The sequence below is a fragment of the Etheostoma spectabile genome, chromosome 8 (assembly GCF_008692095.1).
Source record: "Etheostoma spectabile isolate EspeVRDwgs_2016 chromosome 8, UIUC_Espe_1.0, whole genome shotgun sequence".
Lineage (NCBI taxonomy): Eukaryota > Metazoa > Chordata > Actinopteri > Perciformes > Percidae > Etheostoma > Etheostoma spectabile.
The window spans coordinates 21,932,875-21,957,015 of NC_045740.1; the positions used below are offsets into that span (position 1 = coordinate 21,932,875).

General features: G+C 41.2%; 1 protein-coding gene across 3 annotated transcripts in view; it reads left to right on the forward strand.

Moving 5' to 3' along the window:
- The first annotated feature begins 4,934 nt into the window (after positions 1 to 4,934).
- Positions 4,935 to 24,141, forward strand: part of LOC116694135 (guanine nucleotide-binding protein G(o) subunit alpha) — a 130,982-nt gene continuing 111,775 nt past the window's right edge. Inside the window, exons 1-2 of one of the 3 annotated variants that reach the window (XM_032523631.1) lie at positions 4,935 to 5,706; positions 6,535 to 6,577. In XM_032523631.1, coding sequence (XP_032379522.1) covers positions 5,589 to 5,706; positions 6,535 to 6,577 — 161 coding nt within the window. In that variant the 5' untranslated portion in view covers positions 4,935 to 5,588. The remainder of the gene's footprint in view (positions 5,707 to 6,534; positions 6,578 to 24,141) is intronic. The other 2 variants (XM_032523630.1, XM_032523628.1) reach the window with 2 other exon arrangements.

The following is a 24,141-nucleotide window of genomic DNA, read 5'->3' on the forward strand; positions in this document are numbered from 1 at the left end:
TTAAGTTTAGGCAAGAAAAAGTCAGCGTTGTGATGAAAGAAGATGAGATGAAAGTTAAGTTACTCAATACTAAAGTGATAGTTGGCACATCTTCATCATTTCATTTCCAAGCTGTGATGTATATTGTAAAATTGAATACCACAATTAAATAAATCAAATGATGTCATCATGGTCTGTTCCCTGTTTCAGGATAACCCATTTGTATTAAAGTAAACTAAATGATAAAAGCAAAACCAAAACCAAAATGTATTCATTGTGGCACTAGCATCCACAGTAAAATAACTCCTTTTACAGAAAGAACTACTAATTGATCATAGGCCAAGAAAAAGCCTTTGTTATCAATGAATTTGAAAATTGGTTTCTTTCCGTTTTATACAAAATGAAAATTCACCTCTTCATGATAACCTGAACATGTTTTGGGGGGCATGTTGTACCTGGTTATTGAAGCACTTGATGTTACAGACCGATCAAGATCAGTGGATCTCAACCCAAGTCTGAGTCAGAAGTATAGTTCTGACTCTACTCTGCTAAGAAGACTTGCATCACATCCCTGTTGATAGTGTGTGTGTGTGTGTGCGTGTGTGCGCGTGCTGATTGTGCAACAATAACCACAGCCTGTTTTTTTTTAACAGACCGACCAGATGCCACAAAGGAAGGAAAGAGAGACAGAAGGTGCCATGCAACAATGTCTCTATAATATCAGTGAATATTGTGTATGCTGCATACTGTAGATGAAAATGTATATAGTGCAGATGTGCAATGCTTTTTAAATAGCTCCAAATTGAGTTCACAAATGCTCTACAGCAATTTACCTTAATTAGCCAAGTCTTTTTTGCATAGACATTCATGGAGGAAACTAACTCACTTTGGTGGTCCCCTGACTTTCCTCTAGCATCACCATGGCGTTGACATTTGCAGTTTAGATCCAAATACTTTGAAAAGCATTGAATACATTGCTATGAAATTTGCTTGAAATATTCAAGGTCCCTTGTGGTTATATTCCTTAAGACTTCGGCAATCCTCTGCCATTGTCATTGGCACCACCGCAAGGTTGACATTTTTAGTTTTTATTGACAAATCTCTACTTGTTTGATTGTTATGAAAGTTGGTAAGGATATTCAGGGTGCCCCAATGATCATGATTGGGATTATTTTGATCTCCATGCTTTTCATCAAGAGTCATCAATAATCAGTAGTGATTGTTAGCATGCTAATATATTCTAAAATAAGTGTATACCTGCTTGAGCATGTTAGCATGCTGATGTGACCATCCATTCATCTACATCTGCTTATCCGGTGTCGGGTTGCGGGGGGAGCAGCTCTAGCGGGGGACCCCAAACTTCCCTTTCCCGAGCCACATCAACCAGCTCCGACTGGGGGATCCCAAAGCGTTCCCAGGCCAGGTTGGAAATATAATCCCTCCACCTAGTCCTGGGTCTTCCCCGAGGCCTCCTCCCAGCTGGACGTGCCTGGAACACCTCCCTAGGGAGGCGCCCAGGAGGCATCCTTACCAGATGCCCAAACCACCTCAACTGGCTCCTTTCAGCGCAAAGGAACAGCGGCTCTATCCAAGTTCCTACGGATGCCTGAGCTTCTCACCCTGTCTCTAAAGAAGATGCCAGCCACCCTCCTGGGGTTAACCCACATTGGCCGCTTGTACCCGTAATCCAGTTCTTTCGGCCATGATGCAACTGAAGAAAACAGGCGATATGCAATAACGCTGCTGAATGTCGGGACGACGATATTACTACGATGGCGATAAACAAACAGATATCAAAGTGTACTCAGTTTTGCATTCCTGCTGCTTTCAGTATTCTGATGAAATACAACAGATTGCTTGTTCCGGCCTTCATGACCATGGATGAATGAAAACTGATTGTTAGATCAGGAGCTTTGACTTCCGGCTCAGCTCTCTTTTTGTCACAGTGATGCGGTAAAGCGAATGCAATACCACCCCCGCTGCTCTGATTCTTTGCTCAATCTCCCACTCTGCTGTCCCCCCTCCTGCGAACCAGACCCCGAGGTACTTGAACTCTTCCCCAGTGATGCTGTGTTACTCTAATCTGACCACTTTTTTCAGTAACCAGTTACTAACGTTATCTAACGCGTTACTATTTCCAAACCAGTAATCAGTTACTTATCCATGTCACTGTGAGTTACCACAGCATTAAAAACTAGACTTGAAAATTCAAAAATGGAGCACAGTGTAAATTCTTTTAGGAAGACTTCTAACCACTTTTCTCTCTCTTTTAAACTGAACAGCTGTTAGAAGCATTCACTTTTATTCATTTATTTATTTGTTCATATTTTATCAGAAGTGGCCAGGAATTTCCAGAGCCAATCACAGCATGACATTCCTGTTTTAAACCTGTCTCTCTCTGCTGCTCCGTTGTCATTTCAGGCTAGGAGCAGAACCCTCCTCCTCCCCTTGCTCCTCCGGTCTTCATCATGCCCGGCTCCTGGGTTCCCCCCCGGCAGGCCACTGCCGTCGGCTCCTCGGTTTGGTCTTCGGGCTCCTCACACCACCATTAGTGTCTAGACTCCATCAGGGGAGTATCTTTTGGCATTCTACCCTTTAAAAAAACGATGGAGTCTAATATCCAAAGACTGTATATTTTATATTATGTATATGTACAATACATCTTTGCATATCTGCAATGAAGTCTCTCCTGATTGAATAGTGCTTATAAACTGAAAGAGTCTCCAAAATGGTGGTTCATGAATAAAATATAACTGATCACTACACTGTATGCTTGTTAAAGTTAAATTGCGTAGCTTACAAAGAGAAAGAAATACTATTGTACTGTCTATTTCAGTACACTTATGCATTTGAAGAAAGCTACCATCATCATTGAGGATCAGGGGCTATTTGCAGTCAAGGTGAATGAGCCTTGCAGTGTACTTGCCTAACAATGTACACAGTGATATGGATGGCTGTGTGGGAATAAACTGGACGGTCAGCCCTCATGCTGTAGACACTCAAGCAAGAGGTAAATAAGGGTGTCATTTTGGATGACTGTAAATAATGCAGAATGTTGCATATAGCTTATATAGATAGTAGTAATAACACCCAACCCTCTCTGCCATTGACATGACAATAAGTAATGTGCTTTTTCTCCAATGTGCTGGGGTGGAAAGAAATGGCGAAGGATAAATATATATATAGGTTTTACAACAAACTTTTAAATGCTTGGGTCAACCCCCACCCTCACCCCCAACCCCCCCAAAGTTCTGTATCTTTGTTTCAAAATAGATTTCCTTTCGAACACACCAGGAGGATGTGGCTAACGTACTAGTTAGCAAATGCTTGACTTCCTGCACCAGTCACTTGTTTATTTTGGCTTGCTGCCATTTCACGCAGCTCGTCCAGGCAGAGTAGCCTACACTCAGCGTGTGAACGTGTATGCAGGAAGCGGCTGGCTTGGGTTTCGTATGTGGGGGCAAATGAGAGCTCTGACACTCAGCCCAACAGTCTATGAGTGGCCAGGAAACCAAAGTCTCCATTGAGCTGCCGCTAAAGGTGTGAAAAATGTTGGCAAATTACTAAATGGCAAATTACTAAACCAGGGCATCTTTCTTTACATTCAATCAAGTGTAACCCTTACCAAGGCCAGTTTGACCAAAATGGATATTTCCAGTTATTTGATGGAAATAGATATTTGTAATATTGTTTGCAGTACAAACACGGCAACGACTTCTGTACATAAGGGAATGTACAAACACATTTGAGCGACTGGAGAATTTAATTCAAATATTCCGTGAATCTTGTTTAACATGGCTGATCTGAGATCCTATGTGGGAGGACTTTTGTACATTTGCCGAATAAAAAGGCAAACTTCTGTACGTTCGCTGATTAAAATGAAATGTTTTGTTTTGGCTGTAAATGAAACCCACCACTGTCTGAATGTACATAAGAGTCAAATTAATTCATTCCTTTTTTAAATTATTAGCAAACAATGAACTGTCCAGGCACAGTGTCTTGGCTTTACCTTTGTTTTCTGAAGTTCCAAATGTATAGGCCCTCATTAATTCCAAATCTAAATTGATCTAAATCGCGGCAGGCTTGTACAGAGGCAGCAGAACGCTTCACTGTGGGAGACAACCTTGTGCTGATGAACAAGCAATAACCCCCAAGTAGGGATGCCCGGCATGAGGAAATTATCCTATTGCGATTATATTGACTAATATTGCGATTGCGATATGAGTCACGATATTAGAGGGAATGATTATTTTTGTATCATTACTCTCATTTTCATTGAAAAATATTAAAATCTAAAACATGACAATGATTTATAGTGTGGTTTTTGCAAGGATCTGTACAAAACAAACATAGGATAGGCATACAATTTGTAGTCTCTGCAGCACCACAATACTTCATTCAGAATGGCTTGACACATATTTTGCCTTTAACAAAAAATGGGACCCCACCTACGATTCCCGATCCGATTTGGATATTGCAATACTCTATATTACGATTTCCATGAAATTGGGATTAATTGTGCAGCCCTAGCTCCAAATTTCATTGCAAACAACCATTGGCCAGTAGGCCTAAATTAATGTAGATTGAGAGAAAGGAGGCTGTGCATATTAAGCCTACCTGATTAATAAATACAACAGTAATGACAATGGCTCTGATAATCAGTAAAACACTTATATACAAAGCATTGTTAATATGAACCAAAGTCAAGTTTCACAACACATTATAAAAATAATCAAGGTAGACTACCAGTGTTGAGTTGTTAGCCTACTTCAAATATTTCTTGAACACTCGCAGTTTTAATGCAACGGCGTTTGATATTTGTTTTCTATCTGGTAACTTAAAGCCTAACACTGGACTATAACACAGGGTACCGCCAGGCCGCGCTACCGATGTTCTCTCTCTCTCTCTCTCTCTCTCTCTCCTCTCTCTCTACTTTTTTTCACTGCTCTGACGTCAGCAACCTGCAATTGAACGAATGAACTAACGAACGAGCGCGAGCCCCTACCGGAGCTACCGGGAGGCAGTAGAGTTACAGAGCGAGTCCCCGCCGCCCGCCTCGGAGGAGCCAAACGGAGGAAGGTCCACTGTGAGCCGCCGTGAGAACCAAACGATGCGAGCGCTGCTCCCCGCCGCCAAGCAACACATTGCCTAACGTTACTATCGACGAGTGGACAAGTATTGACCAGTTACCGTGATTTACCGACAGATACACAGAAGACAGAAGGAAGACGGACTGGCGGACGGACAGTAGGCTCACCACCGAGACCACGCTTGAGAAACACACAACCGCGGTGGCTACATCTTGCTGCGTTTCCGTTGTGGATTCAAGCCGAGCGGAGCCTTGATTTTAATGCGTTAGCGGTGTCGTAGCCCCGGCTTGAATCGAGAGCGACAGAGAGGGAGCTGCCCAGAGAGCGAGAGAAAGAAGGGAGCATAGAGGAGTCGAAGGCATACCACAGAAAAAAGGAGGAAATAACACCAAGACAGGAACAAGAAGGATTTGCAACCAGCTTTGTTGCCACGCACAAGTTTCATTAAAACCACATTTAATTGCCTGTATCACCGTGGATACCGGTATCGGTAACGCTATCAAGCTGTGCTCTCTAACCATGGGATGTACTCTGAGCGCGGAGGAGAGGGCGGCTCTGGATCGGAGCAAAGCCATCGAGAAAAACCTCAAGGAGGACGGTGTCACCGCGGCCAAAGATGTCAAACTGCTGCTGCTCGGTAAGAGAGTTCAATTGTACCAACAGTAGGGCCCCGGAGAGGGGAGGGGAGGGGGAGGGTGGGGGTGAAAGGTGTGGTGTGAGGGGGTGGGCGTCTGGCAGAAGATGACCATATCTGAAGAAAGCGGTGAATGTACATAACAAGCATAACGTCTATTATAGCCTAAGCTAACAAACGAAATACAATGTGAAGAAAAATCCAATAAATTGGCTTGATTTGCCTGATTTTGCATTCTAAACACACCCTGTCGTCACATTACATCACTTTGAAGCAACCCGCTATAATAGGTTTGTTGCCATTAAATAAATGCCAGGTGGGTAAACTATCATTTTGCAGAATCAGTCATTAGACCTAGACTGTACATCGGGGTGATAACTGCAGATGGATGCCAGAAAAAAATGGCAGTATGCAGCAATGGTAGGGGCAAGCACAAGGCAGTGTTGGTTCATTGGTTTTGGGAGTGGGAGATTGATTTATTGATTCTTTGTGGGGGGGGAAGAAGCCTGTAAGTATTTATATTTGACTGAGTAAATTGGAAGATGGAAGGGAATACAAAATATGGATGTTGAGGAATGAAAGGGTGCAGCCACTCTCTCCATCTTTGTATCGCCACCCTGCTGCTGCTGCTGGCTTTCATTCACTAAGGTTTTTAAGAGGCTGCTTCTTTTCTTTCTCTCACTTTTTCTACCTCTCTTTCTCTCTCCCACCCCCTCTATGTCTACGTCTCACACACACACACACACACACACACACACCACACACACACACACACACATACACATACACAAAAGCTCTGGTTACATTGTCTTATTTTCTTTTATCCCTCAGGGGCTGGAGAATCAGGGAAAAGCACCATCGTCAAACAGATGAAGTAAGTCTCTAATAAGCACGGTCTAATAACCCTATAGAGTGGATGTGCGTTCCTCTTCCACTCTCTCTTGCACACACACACACACACCACACACACGCGCCACACATATCTCAAAATGAGCACCTTGATTTGGTGTCAAGGTTTTTTCTTGGAAAAGCACGACGATGGTGGTCCTGACCTTAACCCCAACTGACCTGTGGAACATCTGCTCACGCTCCACTCTTTTAACCCTTGTCAAACACTTGATGTTGCTCTATGTGGGTGGAAAGATGTACCAAATTGGGTACAGGGAAAAAAAGAATGTAGGTGCATTGATTTACTCTACTGCAATGTATGCAGGTGGTTGCTTATTCTGTCATATTTTGTTCTTAAGTATGTCATGCAAATAGACTCTCTGTGTTGTGTGTATACTAGGGCTTCACAATATGAGCAAAAATTTGTGATGACACTGTTGAAAATCGCACAATGATTTCTTGTGATAAATAAACTGATTAAAGTGTACTCAGTTCTGCCTTACTGCAGATCAGTATTCAGTTAAAACACAACCTATTGCTTGTTAAATAAAAAAAAGAGTACAGACTACCATGGACAACATTTTTTTTTTAATGGACATGAGATTGAATTCAAAAGGCCCCACTAAAAAAGAATGACAGTTGCATATCAAAGTGCAGTTTTGTCCTGATACTTTCTTTCAACTACCACAAAAAATCTCTGCGTGTCTTTGGCGATATGATGCAGCCTTTCGCAATGTGTTTATTGCGCCAGTTTTATATCGCAATGACAATAAAAAAATGATATATTGTGCAGCCCTAGTGTATATACTCATCTTTACTTCAGTCCAGTAATAATAGCAGTAGTATATGTTAGAATTGTTGCTTTTTAGTTAAATGGGTAAGATTTGAGGCGTGGCTTTGACACTGGACCTGGTTAGAAATAAATTGTACGTCACGTCATGTCATTATCAATTTAAACTTACTTTTTAGTTTCACCCACACACTACTTGTTTTAGAATTTTTGGAACAAGGTATTGGACAGACAGGGCAATCTTTGCTTGGTATCATGTGTAGGATATGAATGCCTAAGCGTAGGATTAGACAGTCTCCGATCCACTTTGATTTCGTCTTTAACATCTGACTCTGATCTCAGGTGCAGAAGTACAGTATTGGATCGGAGCCGAGTTTGCCAATCTTTTTAAAACTGATCAGGGATCAGCATTCACCCCGTTAATCTTACTCCGATCATGGACATCAGCTTGTAGTGATCGCTGCCTTTAATCACACACGCCCTGCGCCACAAACACACTGCCAGACTGCCTGCATAAAACATGACTTGGATGTCAACGATCTTTGGATATGCAAATTTATTGAGTGCTGCGCCGACTCAAATTCCCGTGAGCTGGAATGAGCTAGAAGCCTGAAACTTGGGGGAATTACTGGAAATGGTGTGCATGTGCATCAATAGAAATATAAACTCAATCGGCCACATGTTCGCGCTGTAATGAAGGCTTCAAAATGCAAACTTTGAAAGGCCACGCCCCCACATCGTAAGTCCGATTGAATTGAAATTTCTCACACAGTTGTAGCTTAATGTTCTCTACAAAAAAGCCTCAAGGATCTTAAGATCCGCCTAGAAAATGGTTCCGCCATTTTGAATTTTTTGAAAAACACATTTTTGAGATCTCCTCCTACACCGTAGCTCCGATTGCCACCAGATTGTCAGTGAATCATCAATGGATCAAGCTTATTACAAGTTATAGAAAGCATATCCATATCTCAATTACTTTTGAAGTTATCGACCAATGAACTTTAAAAGGGGCGTGGCTCTGGACTTAAATTAACACAAATCAGCAACTGTAAGGCCAATCATCACAAAACTCACACGGTATGATCAGATGGGTGCCCCAAATATACCCAGACAGTTTTATATCCATACGCCACTAGGGGGCGCTACAAGCGCAAGATAGGGGAGTGGCTTTACACACATTTCACTATAAATCATATATTCATTGTCCAATTATCACAAATCACTCAGGATATGTCCTCATAAGTACCTGAACCGTGCCCTGAAAGTTTCATTCAAATTGAACACCAGGGGGCGCTATAAATGCAAACAAACTGCAGGTGATATGGCACAAATCAAGCTATAAATGACTAAATGTTTGTCCAATCAACACAAAACTTCCAGGGAATGTCCACATAATGACCTCACACATACACTGCAAGTCTCATTCAAATTGACCACTAGGGGGCGCTTTAAATGCACAAAAACTGGACACAAATCAAGGTTTGAGCTCGGAATTTCAGCTTGCGGTTTTCTTAGCAATTGTTTTTGTGTTGGTCATCTTCTTTTCTCAAATTGCTGTGAGCTGGACTGAGCTACTTATCACACTGAATTGAAAATAAACGTTTTTTTAAAAATCAGTTGTAGGCATTTTAATCAAAGTGCACTGTTTGTCCAATCGTTACAAAGCTTGCAGGATATGTTTTATAGCGACGTTGGAAAACGTGTGAAATTACTTTGAAGTCGCTATTAACCTGCAACTCATCGCTTGCCGCAAAATTTTATATTAATAATCATAGTGTCCATAGTGCAATACTCTTATAGGGACGTATCTGTGGCGCTTAGTGAATAATCTCTTGCAAGCGTATTACACTTTAATACTGTTTTTGTGTTAACTATCCTGCAGTAATCCCATAATTTATCTACAAAATTTCTGTAGTTCTTTTTAAAGGTTCACTGGACATAGCATAGCACCCCTCACCCCCCTGTCATTTTAGTTGTAATCCAGTTGTGGCATATGGTTTTTCTTCAGTTGCCTCTGCTCATTTTCCAGACAGCCGAGTGTGTTATAGCCGATAATAGGCTTTGGTTGTGAACGCAGAGTGACATACCGCATGAGGACATAATTCACTCACTCCAGACGAGCCTGTTTCTCAGCTGTGGATGGTCAGTCCAGCAGCACAGCACACTAATGCTCCCAGTGGCTGTATTGAATATATACCACCCCTCTGACATCTCTCCATTAGACTGTAAGGACTGTAGGTCTGTATTTCAAGGCTGTGCGTATGTGTAATAACAACAGCAGTGTAAATGGATTTCCCATAGGGGATCATAAGAGTATAAATTAAATTAATTATGTAGTATAGTAGTAGTAGTCAGAACAACGAATTCATGATTGTGCAAAATAACAGTTTAGTATTTGGAGTGATGCACATAAATATCAGTAGGTGACTTGAAGGGATAGTATGGATTTTTAAAGTAGGATGTATGAGGTACTTGTTCATAGTCAATGTATTACTACCTAGAGTAGATGGCGGTTGGCACAGCAACAGTTTGGAGTAGCAGGCACAGAAACTAAGCAATGAACTGCTGTGTGATTTCTTGAAATAGGAGGAGAATTGCTGCTTTACACTTATTGTTACAAACCAAAGACACACAGTAGGGATGTAACAGATTACTTTGATTATACAAATTGTACTGTACAGTATTTCTTGACAGAATGAGTTTCCTTTTTGCTGGTTCACACCCCCGCTCACTCCTTTCAGTCATTCCAGCCATGCCTCCTCCATGTTTCTGTTGTGTGTTTACAGCCTACAAGCTACTCTTGCTTAAGCGTATGCTTGAGTTGATGGAACATGCAACATTGTCTCTTAGGCTTGAAAAAGAATTATTCAATACGCTCTGCATGTTCCTCAGGGGCCACCTGGCCTCTGTATTAAAAAGCATTGTGATACAATGTTCCCCGACAAGGTGATGATGTATAATGTCCCTGAAAGCTTTGCTGTGGCCATGTCCGAATCAGATATTTTCAAAAGTGCCAACTGCCACCTACTGTAAATGCAGGAGGGCCACCCCTCTGTCTTCCACATGTCTACCATACTAGAAATAACTGCTTGATTTGTGCAACTTCAAACCAAAATGTGTACTTTTCACAATATCTTCTAGTTTTTTGTGTTTTTATACAAAGGAATTTGGATATTATAGAGAGGAAAGGTGCTTTTTAAGTGGTGGACAGCGCCCTACTAGGGAAGCCTTTACGTTCCCGTTCAGAGACGCTCTGCTATTTCCGGAACCGCATCAGAGGATTAGGATGGGTCTAACTGCATTTTCTTTCACAGTGCTTTGAAAAACTGGAGCGGTCTCAAGTGACCAATTGTTGGGGGGGTGGGTGTGTGTTTGTGGTGTGGTGTGTGTGTGGTGTGGGGTGGTTGTGTGTGTGTGTGTTGTGTGTGTGTGTGTGTGTGTGTGGGCTTTTTGAGAAGGGGGAGGGGGGAGGGAGGGCGGGGAGGGGGGAAGAGAGAGAAAAGAGAGAAATTGTGTTTTTATAACATTGTCTCAAGTTTTATAAGCTTTAGTTAGGGCTGTGGAATTCAATTCAGGTCTTAAATTATAAGGGTATTATTACAAGATTTATTTTAACCAATTTATTTCTATGTCTACTTTTTGTCTTCCAGTGCAGAATGAGTTAGCCTTTTTCTAATCGGTCATTACATAAAAATGTACATTTCTGGCATCACAATGATTCATAATTTGTTTTCGGTCTCTCACATAAAATAAACCCTTTGCCCAACCCTAACCCTGTAATTCATCTGCAAATAGCTTAACAGAAGATACCATTTAGAAAATGTATAACTTAAATTAAGTTACTTCTATTATTACAATAGTCAAGGACAGCTCGACCTCTCATTTCATAACTTTTTACCGTAGGTTTATCTCTTTTAAAAACTGTTTGTATTTGTATTTCCCAACAATGAAGCCATTTACTGTCTATGTGTCGAATATTCAGGGCCTTGACTCTCCATTGTTTGGATGTTAAAGTGAAACCCCTGAATTCAAAGACAACAGACATCATCATCCTCCAAGAGACCTGGTGTAGATCTGGCTCTGTCACTCACTGTCCCCCATTTTACAGAGAAATCTTTCTGTCATCAGTCAGACTCCCTACTGTTCCGATAGGGAGGAACTCAGGAGGGATCTGGTACAAAGAATACATTTCAAAGTACATCACCCCTATAAAATATAACGCTCACACATTTGGCTTAAAATAAAACAAGACATCACTAACCCTCCAACAGACAAATTCCTGTGTGCTGCATACATTCCCCCTAGTGACTCACCATACTACGATGAAGATATCTTCCCCCTTCTCCATAAGCAGATCTGCAGCTTTCAGGCCCAGGGAAATGTGCTAATCTGTGGGGACCTGAACGCATGTACTGGCTCTCTCCCTGACTACAACACAGAGCTAGGTAACATTCATATAATTTGACACAATTATCCACAAAGCAGAACTAACCTTCCTTGTTCCAACTGTGACGTCCATATCAATAAGAACGGCAGAGAGTTACTGCAGCTCTGTCAAAGCCTGGGTTTGTACATAGTCTGTGGTAGGTTACAAGGAGGCTGACCACAGCCAAATTACTGTGTTTCTCAGAAGGCCAGTGACAAACAACACCACACCCCGATAGTCCAGTAAGCTGTTTAATATCAGGAAATCATGCATCCAGAGTCATGTAAACGCATCTTACAGGTGCACAGAAAAACCACCAACAACGCATGCAGAGCTGCATTAGGCCAATGTCCATTATTCATCAAAATTCAAAAGCATGCAATCAAATATTGGCTACATTTAAAAACAGCAGAAAGCCCTGCAATACCAAAGCTGTGCAAAGAGAATAGTCCCATCTGTATCTCAGTTCACTTCCTGACCCTGTTCTGCCTCAGGACCAGTCAGGGAACAAACCAATTAGAGTTAACCAAATTATAACACAACAGAAACCAAACTGCATCACCAATTGGAACACAAGCAAAAGCACAAAGCAAAATGCAGTGCTGTCTGTCCCTAAATAGAGAGTACAGTGGGGCAGACTACCTGACCACAGTTACTGATATTAAACTAAGAACTACGTTGACCAAGTACAGACTCAGTGAGTACAACCTGGCCATCGAGACGGGTGCATATGCCAGCTGTGCAAGAGAGACAAAGTTGAGACAGAGCTGCGCTTGCTGACAGAATGCACAGAACTATAGCCAAGTCTGAACTATATATTTCCCCAAATTCAAACACAAACACCCTACATTTGACCAAATAACCAACATAAATAAAATGCCAATCCTGCTGGGAGATCGCCCGGACAGCTGCAGTCTAGCAGCAGAATATGTATTTACCTGCCACACTTTATGGAACAGTGAGTGCCACCCCCTGCAGAGTGTGTCATAGCTGTGCATGTGATGTCAGCCATTGGAAATAAGAGTGATCTATTGCACTCAGTTCCATCATACAGACACGCATCGTATCTTATCATTCATATGCTGACGACACACGATTATATATCTCACTTTCACATGTTGAGCTCAGCCCTAACTGATGCAGCCAGAGTCCTCACTGGGACAAAAAAAACAACAACAACATATTACTCCTATACTTAGATAACTTCACTGACTTCTGATAAAATAGAGAAATGATTTTTCAGATTTTGCTCTCTGTTTACATCAATGCATCTGTGACCTGCACACTGGTAACAAACCATCCAGAACTCTTTGAAGGTTTTCAGTTATTATCGGCCTGCTTTCTGGAACAAACTGCATTATGATATAAGTGGCACCAGAACTGTTGTCTTTTAAAAGCAAGCTTGTTCTCTCAGGCCTATGGCTACCTTGCCTCCATGTCAAATTCAAATTCAAATTCAAAGAGGCGTCATTAGCATGACCATATTGACACACAGTATTGCTAAAGCACATAGTACAGGAACAGGGAAACATATACATTTACAAACAGGTACCATATATACCGGACCTGGGCATCTTACGGCCCGCGGGCCACATCCGGCCCTTTGTGCGTCCCTGTCCGGCCCACGTGAGGCCAATCCTAAATTACAAAATAAATTAAATCTAATAATAAAAAAATATCTATGTCGTGCGTGCAATACAATTGTGCTGCTTTTATTTTGAAAAGTGTTATTTATGGACGTATGTCCGTGAGTAACCTGTGAGTGAAGGTGCACAGCGACGAGTGATGCCCGGTTACCCCCCCCAAGATGTCCGCTCACGCTAAAAAAAGAAAAGTTGATGATGAATGCCGTGTTTTCAACAAGACATGGACTGCCAAGTATTTCTTTACAGAAATTAGAGGTAAAGCCGTGTGATTAATCTGTGGTGCACAGGTTGCTGTGTTTAAAGATTATAATTTGAATCGCCGCTACACGACGAAGCACGAGGATAAATACCGGAATCTGTCTGATGACGCGCAAGGGAGGCTGATGGTTGATGGTAAAATTGCAAACCTAACAAGGACTTTTTACCAAACTTCACACCCCCAGAGATGCAGTTTCAATCAGCAATTCAATGATTGTTTTAGTTGTCTTATTATAATTTCATTTTAATTTCACATAGCTTAATATAACTATTTAAGGATTAAGAGTTTAAATAAAACCATTAAAAGCAATCTGCTTTTGTATAAAGTTAAGTTAGGTTAAATTCAATTATTATTTTTAGTAATATTTATCTTACGTTATATCAAAAATAATATTGAGCGAAATTTAATTGAAATATTGTCGATGTGGCCCTCCAGCAGTGCTCGGGTTGCTCATGCGGCCCCCGGTAAAAATTAATTGCCCACCCCTGATATATACGGTCTCTGTCCCTATTCTATAAGTTCTTTATGGACATGACTTTTGGATTGTGCAAACATTTACGGTACATGTGTCTGCCAAAACTCTCCTTTGAAACACATATTATTGCTTTCCCACATGACGCAATCGCTCAGTGACAATAACTCCCGATAACGCACTGATATCATTTTGAGGGGATCACAGGTGCATCGTTGTGTGTGAGAAAGGAAGGGAGAGCGGGAGATTTAGTAGTGAAAGTGAATCACGGTTGTGAATGGATGAGTGAGTTATCAAGCTATGAAGCTACTGCCCAGTCTAATGTAAAACTGCATTTGTAAGATAAGTCAATGAAAGGAATGACGAGGCGAGGAAGACAATGTATGATTGTGCCAAAATTAAGTAAAAAAAGAAAGGAAAAAGATTTGCTTGAGAAACATGTGAATGACTGGATTGTGTGTGTTTGTGCAATATCTGGGCCAGCAACCCAAGGGACTTGGTCATGTGTGAACCGTGCGGAGAGGGAGAGTGTGTGTGTGTGTGTGTGTGTGTGTGTGTGTGTATACGTGTGTGTATACGTGTGTGTATACGTGTGTGTATATGTGTGTGTATATGTGTATGTATATGTGTGTGTGTGTGTGTGTGTGTGTGTGTGCCTGTGTGACACCATCTGTTTATGGAGCCTATGTGTGCTTAAACGTGTGCAAAGGTTCTCTCGCTGCTCAGCTCGTAAACTGACCTCTCCAGCCATGCTCTGTGTGTGTGTGTGTGTGTGTGTGTGTGTGTGTGTGTGTGTGTGTGTGTGTGCGCACAGCCACTCAAAAAGTGGGGGGAAAAGAGAGGTCCAAGTGCTGCCTCCTCCTTTTTGTTCTTTTGAAATGATGTTTGAGTTGTTTGCGCTTTGCCGTTAAAGGCTCTGCTCCAGGGGCGGGTTCTGTAAGGGCAAAGTCCAGAGATGGATATTAGTTCAGGGGTTGCATACGATTTAATTGGTTACTCTTTAAAAGGAAACTTGATACACACCAAGTTCAGCTTACTCGGCTTCATGCTACTTTGTCTGCTAAAGCAGCGGTATAATTGCTCCAGAGGGACTGCTCTATGTTTTGAGAAATTAACCCTAATGTCATCGGGGGTTATTTCGACTTGGGCTTGGAGATTACAAGTTTGAAATTGGAAGCATACGATGCAAACTGAGGCCTTTTATGGGAAAGACATTGTGCATTTACCAAACAGGAAAAGTATAATAATAGATGCTATCAAGTTGATTATAATCTGTTGCTATTATGCTATCTGGTCATTTGCTGTAAATGGTGTCTTGTAAGGCTGGGCATATTTTTTTTATGCATGCAGGGTTTTTCCTGACTCAAAGTGGGCCTTTGGGGGGGAGGGGGGGCTACTCAAGACACTAAGCATGTATCAGTTTGCGTACAGTAAAGGCAATGAGTCTGTAGTCATGTTTCATCAACATATTTGAATGCACATTTTGAAGTATTGCATTAGAAAATGTTGATGGAAATGCCAAAATTTGGAATGCTTGTGGCACATGGTGCACAACCCTGGATTCACAGGTGGCCAACTTGTACAATGCTACCTCTCTTCATTTAGCCAAAGGACTTAGCTTCTAAACTTTTTGATTTAGCAAGCCGGTTCGCAATCAACAACCATGCGTGACGTCAACTTGTGACGAAACTATGCTTTGCGTCTTTTGTTTTTTTCGCTCTAAACTAGTAAACCAGGAAACGCTTCTAATTCGCATTTTCTTCTTTTTTGCAACGTTTTGAAATGTTCACTTAAGTTCACTTGCTTGACAGCTAGTTGGACACATTGCTTGTGTTGCCTTATTTGACGGTAATTTGTATGCATGTACCTGTCATTTCTGACAATTTGATGAACAAAATGTCTATTATGCTTGAGTAAATAAATCCGTAATCAATGAAACTGCTTAAACTCTTTAACTTTGGACAATAAAACTGAGAAGTTGTTTGCTAAATAGCTCTTAAACACCGTCGGAGAGGGTTTGAGGATTTTCAATTCTCATTAATTTGGTGCTGGGGATTTTCCTTTGAGAAAGTGAGCACAGGGAGTCTCCCTGACTCCAGGCCCCCTGACAGCCATGAGGAATCGTACCATGACATTGTTTCATACCTGATTACATCTCCTGGTAATTTCCTTTCCAATCATTAACAGTTTACAACCCATATACAACCATACAAACTGTGAACGTAAGACGTGCTGAGATGGATGCAGTTTACAGGCACTGAATAACAACAAAAATGGCCTTGGTTACTTACACAACAATGTTGATTTGTAGTTCACTAACAGACTTACCAAATAATGCTGAAACAGGGGAGAGCAAATGCTCTATCATATATATATATATATATATATATATATATATGAAACTGGTGTTTAGGCACTGATGCCCTATTAGAACTCGGTAGGGTTGGGCAGTAATATGTTAATACAGTTATTAAAAATAGCAACAGTATCAGTTACCGTCATTAAGGAGAAATCTGGCCATTTTTTACATTCATCTTGATCGTCATGAATATGCGTGTACTTTTGACTGAAAAAAACCCGAACCTGAATCAGTGCAGGCAACGTGGAGTAGCTGCAACAATGTGTATGAGCGTCGACTGAGATAATATACCAGTTTTAGAGAGCCTTTGAGCCTCTTAACAGACATAAAATGCAATTCAAATGTCTGCGCTACATGAACAGGGACCTTACGTGACAACAAGATGCATTTTCAACTCAGACATTGTTTCACCTACGCTGGTCCCTGTCTCCATCCTGCCGTTGGCTGGTAGCGTTTAGCTGCTAGCTCCTAGCAGCCGTCTAGTTAGTGTGTTCAGCCAGACTTCTGTGATAATCATCCCAAGGACAATTCACGGTGCGACAGTGGTGTGGCTATGTCCTCCAGGAGACAGGTCATGTCACATCTTGAAGTGTATTCCCCCCTAAAAAAACAGTAGCGTGGAGCAATCTGCAATGGGAAGGGAGAGGTGTTTCAGTATTAGTGTTTTTTAGTGACTTTTAGGTTTATTTTTATTTTAAATCACAAGATGTGCAACGAGACTGAATGTTAAGAAATGTTAACTAAATTATTCAGCAATTAAAACAAAATACTCCATAGCTTCATTATCTTGTCTTTGAGGTACATAAATATACAACAAATTTCAATAAAGTACATAACAAACTGAAATAATCTATATCTCTATTAACTACTGTATGTTCAGTTCAGACTGGTCAGAACACGCCGAGACACAAGTCTTGTACGGTGTTGACTGGGCTGCAGTTAGTTGCCACCCATTTCGCAAGCACTTTAGTTAATTTCTTTGACTTGGTTTCATCCACATGTCTGTGGCGACTTGAACTCTCCAATATAGTGCTTTGCCTGAGTCCGCTAGCATCAACCTGATTAGCTGTTCTTGCTGCATGCTTAGCTCGTAGATGGTAGCTTGAACTTAAAGTGGTTTGGTGATATTTTGGTTCCATTTCACACAAGGTGCATATACAGTGGTGTGAAAAAGTGTTTGCCCCCTTCCTCATTTCCTGTTCCTTTGCATGTTTGTCGTACTTAAGTGTTTCGGAACATCAAACCAATTTATAGTCAAGGACAACACAAGTAAACACAAAATGCACTTTGTAAATGAAGGCGTTTATTATTAAAGGTGAAAAAAAATCCAAACCATCATGGCCCTGTGTGAAAAAGTGATTGCCCCCTAAACCTAATAACTGGTTGGGCCACCCTTAGCAGCAACAACTGCAACCAAGCGTTTGCGATAACGTGCAATGAGGCTTTTACAGCGTCCTGGAGGAATTTTGTCCCACTCATCTTTGCAGAATTGTCCTAATTCAGTTACATTAGAGGGTTTTCGAGCATGAACGGCCTTTTTAAGGTCATACCACAACATCTCAATAGGATTCAGGTCAGGACTCTGGCTAGGCCACTCCAAAGTCTTCATTTTGTTTTTCTTCAGCCATTCGGTGGTGGACTTGCTGGTGTGTTTAGGATCATTATCCTGCTGCAGAACCCAAGTTCGTTTCAGCTTGAGTACAGGAACAGATGGTCGGACATTCTCCTTCAGGATCTCTTGGTAGACAGCAGAATTCATAGTTCCTTTTATCACGGCAAGTCTTCCAGGTCCTGAAGCAGCAAAACAGCCCCAGACCATCACACTACCACCACCATATTTTACTGTTGGTATAATGTTCTTTTTATGAAATGCAGTGTTCCTTCTACGCCAGATATACTTGGACACACACCTTCCAAAGAGTTCCACTTTTGTCTCATCGGTCCACAGAATGTTGTCCCAAAAGTCTTGGGGATCATCAAGATGTGTTGTGGAGAATTGAGATGAGCTTTGATGTTCTTTTTGCTCAGCAGTGGTTTTCTCCTTGGAACTCTGCCATGCAGGCCATTTTTGCCCAGTCTTTTCCTGATGGTGGAGGCATGAACGCTGACCTTAACTGAGGCAAGTGAGGCCTGTAGTTCTTTGGACGTTGTTGTGGGGTCTTTTGTGACCTGTTGGATGAGTCGTCGCTGCACTCTTTGGGTAATTTTGGGCGGCCGGCCACTCCTGGGAAGGTTCACCACTGTTCCATGTCTTCACCGTTTGTGGATAATGGCTCTCACTGTGGTTCGCTGGATTCCCAAAGCTTTGGAAATGGCTTTATAACCCTTTCCAGACTGATAGATCTCAATTACTTTCTTTCTCAATTGTTCCTGAATTTCTTTGGGTCTCGGCATGATGTGTAGCTTTTAAGGATCTTCTGGTGGACCTTACTGTGTCAAGCAGCTCCTATTTAAGTGATGCCTTGATTGTGAACAGGTGTGGCAATAATCAGGCCTGGGTGTGGCTAGAGAAATTAAACTCAGGTGTGGACAACCACAGTTATAGTATGTTTTAACAAGGGGGGCAATCACTTTTTCACACAGGGCCATGATGGTTTTGATTTTTTTTCACCTTTTAATAATAAACACCTTCATTTACAAATTGCATTTTGTGTTTACTTGTGTTGTCCTTGACTATTGTTTAAATTGGTTTGATGTTCCGAAACACTTAAGTGTGACAAACACAATGCAAAGGAACAGGAAATGAGGAAGGGGGCAAACACTTTTTCACACCACTGTATAGTCTGGAAATGGAAGTAAAATGCACGATTTAGAACTGTGTTGTTTGTTTCCATTGCTGCAGCAGCAGGTAGGAGGTGTCCGTGGCGGCATGACAACAAGAAAAGGTGCCTCAAAGGGTCAAAATAGTAGCAGCCTGACGGCCCTAATCATTAACTTTTTCTAAAATCTATTTGCTTTTCTAAAAGGAATGCACATCACTTGTCTGCATTTTCTGCTTTCGCTCTGTTTTGCTAGCAACTGGCAGTACCATATAAACAGAACATATTTAGGTCAATAATTGGTATAAAAATAACAATTGTAGGGTAAATAATTGACTTTAACAACCCCCCCCCACACACACACACACACCCTAGTTTATAGATGAATAGAAGTGCTCCTCATTTATTCCTCACTGTAACCTACATAACAAGGCTCAACACCATATCTGCACTCAGTATTACTTCAAATAACTGAAGAAAAATGTGTCCAATCCTCTGCCATTAGGATTAGAGCAAAGAAACATCAAACCCATTCAGTCAGTACGCCGCTGTGTGTATAATACACCAAGCTTCACACCCTGTCTTTCTCCTTTTCTTCGTCTTTGGCTTGCTCTTGCAATGCATGTGTGTGTTTGTGCCAAGCTGACGTGATCGGAGGCGACCAGCCGAAGGGAGAACAAACGCTGTCCGTCCCTCACGGCTGCACCGCTTCCCACAGGCTGTTCCCACCAGAGTGTGTGTGTGTGTGTGGTGTGTGTGTGTGTGTGTGTGTCAGAGTTTGTGTGTGGTTTCTCTACAACAGGAGATAATTAGGTCTAAGCCTCAGAAGAGTAGAATAAAAGGGGGTAGGGGGAAAGGGAGGACGATGGAGGGGAAAAAAGGTGGTGTTGTTTTTTTGCGGACCCAGAGGGAGAGGGGGTTATAGATGGAGGAGCACAGAAAGGGAGTTTAAATGAAGAAAAAAATGCCCAGAAAGACAAGAAAGAAAGAAAGAAAGAAAGAAAGAAAGAAAAAAGATAGAGGGAGAGAAGAAAGAAAGCAAGACGGAAAGTGGGAAGAAGGGGAGGAAGAAAGAAAGTAAGACAGAAAGAGAGGAGAATAGAGGGGAGGAGGTAAGAGGGGAGAGAAAAGAGAAAGAGGCTAGCACAAGGGATGAAAGAGAGAGAGCATAGAAAGGACTAACATGGAGGAAATAGGAAGTTTGAATGAGTGCTGGAAGTAAGGATGAAGAGAGGAAGAGTGATGAAGAATAAAGTGGGGGATGACGATAGAGGCTTCTCAGGGAAAATGAAAATATAATTAAGAGGAGAATTACAGGGACACCCAGCGGGAGCAACCAGGGAGAAAAATTCAGTCTAGGTAGGATCAGTGTGAATGAGGTTGGGGAGGTAAAATGAGGGAAGCAAAGCCATTTTGAGCTGAAGAAGAGAGATTGGCAAGTGAAAGACCATGTTAGGGCTGGGCAAAATATTGATGTATCAACATTGCAATATGAGACTAGATATCGTCTTAGATTATGGCTATATTGTAATATGGTAAGTGTTGTCTTTACCTGGTTTTACAGACAGCATTACAGTTAAATTATGTCATTTTCTGAACTCTTTTCTCTTTTCTAGCTGTTATTATTTGCCTTTACCCCCTAAATCATCAAAACATTTCTGGGGAATATTTATCAAAAATCTCATTGTGTAAATAACATTGTGTTAAAGTACCAATAGTCAACCATACGGTATCGTCGCAATATCAACATCGAGGTATTTGGTCAACAATATTGTAATATTTGATTTTCTCTATATCGCCCAGCCCTAGACCATGTTCTCACTTATTTAAGCCAGCTAGAGGAAGTGACAGAGGGAGAGGAGTACAGGGTTGTCAAGGTGCAAAGGGTGCTCTCTAATCTGGAGCCTCGATAATTGTACACCCTTCCTCCCTCCAAGGAAAGAAAATTGCGTGCAAAAAAAGGAAGGGAGGGAGGAAGGATGCTCATGTTAGCAACAAACTCAAGAGACAGTCTGTAACTGGTCATCTGCCACAGTCCGTCAGCCAGATAGTCATCCTCCATTGGATAAATATAGCTGTGGGCGTGCTCATCACTGAAATAATTTGATTGGCTGCCTCTGTGAGTCGTGAAATAACAGCAAGGGAACATCTCATAGCCGTGTGTGTGTGTGTGTGTGTGTGCGTGTGAGAGAGAGAGAGACCCCCACTCTCTGTTAACATGCAGAGAGGACAAATAGGCTCATGTTTACTCACTCTCAGGTACCGCATTAAGCGTGAATTGGTCCACCGTAGTACCGACATAATACAGTACCCAAAGAAGTACAGAGTTCGGTACCCAACCCGGGTTTTTGTTAAAGAAGGAAAAGAAAATCATAAATCTCAAAATCGTCCAATTGCAGATTGCATACTTCTAGAATCACTAAATGAAAATCGTGATACAAATGGAATCGGCACCCATTGTGAAAGAATCAAATCCTCCCAGCCCTAAACAATGAACTCAGCCCTTATCGTTACAGGCCCACTGGAGTCACAGATCTTCAGATCTGCTGAAGGTTTCAACATTTCTCAGGTGTGGAGCGCCAGGTTTTTAAGCCTACCTGCCAATAGTCGTACAGTATGTGTCCTGTCAGAACACATGAGTTAGTCACAGGTGCTGGGAATGCAGAGCAAATCCTTCTGTCTACATTCATACCTTTCCTTGTTCTCTTTTTCATTAAATGAAGGGCGTTTTTTGCTCCAAGCCATGTTTGCTCTCTTTCTTGGTCTGCACATTTGTTCCAGACCTGGTCAATGTGACTGTGTGTGCGGTCTGCGCGCTAATCAGGGCTTCTTATAAAAAAACAAAGGTCTTTTGTGGAAGGAAATTGTGTGTGCCGGCCTGTACACATCTAAACAACGGCGTGTTTTTTTTTACTGTTGTGTGTGTGCGTGCATATGTTGAAGTGGTTGTGCAAGTGTGTGGTTTTGTTTTAGACCTATTTGGCAAATTTCATGTTAGTTCAGCGCGCTGCAAGACAAAGGAGTCTTGTTACTGTGGCCGCACTCAGCTGACAGAAAGTCAGCTGATGGTGACTGTGGCTGGCTCTGTAGCTAGAACAGTACGTCTGAATCCATGTTTCTGCTTTTGTGTTGTATCACACCTAAGTGAGAGACAGAAATGTGAATGAAATCAGAAAAAAGTTCTTTATATCCAGCAGTTCTATAATAAATAGCACCTTTGTGACACCTCGTCGGACTGCTTTTGAAGTTGTAATAATTTTAGCAGCTGTGTTTGTGATGTTGCATTGGATTGCATTCTGTTGTAAGGTTTTTCTGTTGTTTCTCCCTCCACATGCACAGCTAGAGCTCGCCCAGAACGTTTATACAAGTTGGACTATAGCATTGCTTTGCATTGCATCATATAAGCAGGGTTCAGTGTTAGCACTATCTACCAACCGCTGGTAAAATATGCAAGTTGCTGGTAGATTTGCTTAAACTCCCCAGCCCCCCAAAAACCAATGGTAATCTGAAAAGGGGCTGGTAAAATGTGAACATTGCCTAGCCATTTGGAGGGGGGATGAAAAAGTGTATTTAGAACCTTGTGTTTAGGTGTTCAGGCTTTTTTTTTTCTGGTCACTGTTTTTTTGGTAATACAGGAAGTAGAATAATTAATAATAATTAATTCCAACCTTTTGATTGAGATTTTCAAAACAGAGAAATACAAACACGGTGGTGCCTTCTCAAATGGACCAGTGCAATATTCAAATCCCAGGGCAAGTGCAATATTAGTTAAAGGCAAACATATGTGTCAAATCATTCTTAATGAAGTATTGTAGTGCTGCAGAGACGTCCCAGCCTACAAATCCTATCCTACAGACCAAAGAAAAAAATCTTTGTTTGGTACAGATAATTACAACAATCACCCAAAATATCATTTTAATAAATTAGAATTTTCATTGAAATTTTCATTCCCTCCGATATCGTGACTCCTAATGCAATATCAGTCAAAATAATCACAATTTTTCTAATCTGTGCAGCCCTAAATATATATATATATATATATATATATATATATTATATATATATATATATTATATATATATACAGTGGTGCTCATAAGTTCACATGCACATGCTTAAGTTGACTAAAAAGAGGAATAGAAAAATCATGTTTTGGAAATTTGTCTTAATGCCTTAATTAAAAAAGGAGGTAAAATCCAACCTTCTTTGTGAATGAATAATGTATTTAAAAAAATAAATGTTCTTTCTTAAAATAGACGGGGAATAGCCCCATATCATCACATACCCTTCACCATACATAGAGACTGACATGGTTTTATTTCAGTTAGCCTAATAGCTGGTGTGATTTGCATTGAGAGATGATCTTATGGAAAGTTCCCCCTGCCTATCTCTATGTATGGTGAAGGGTATGTGATGATGGAGGGCTATTTTAATTCCAAAGGCCAAGGGAACTTTATCAGGATGCATAGTATCCTGGATCCATGAAATAACTGCCCTTTAAAAATAAAAATCTGCCTGCCTCTATGGGAATTTAACATAGGGGTATGTATAGTATCGCAATATTTTCAGTGGGAATACTGTATCGATACACAGACACCAAGTATCGATCTTTTACTATATATGTGTTGGCCAGTTTTCTGCTTGACAATCCCATTTTGCAGCAATAAAATTGAAGTGATATGAACAAGCAGAGAAACGTCTTTTTAGATAAAACAGATGTTGACAAAGTTTCCTTTTGGGGACATTATTTGAAATTGGGAAAAATTAGAATTTGGAGAAAAGGTTATAAATTGCAGAATTGCAGAATATTGCAATATTTTAAAAATCGCAATAATATCGT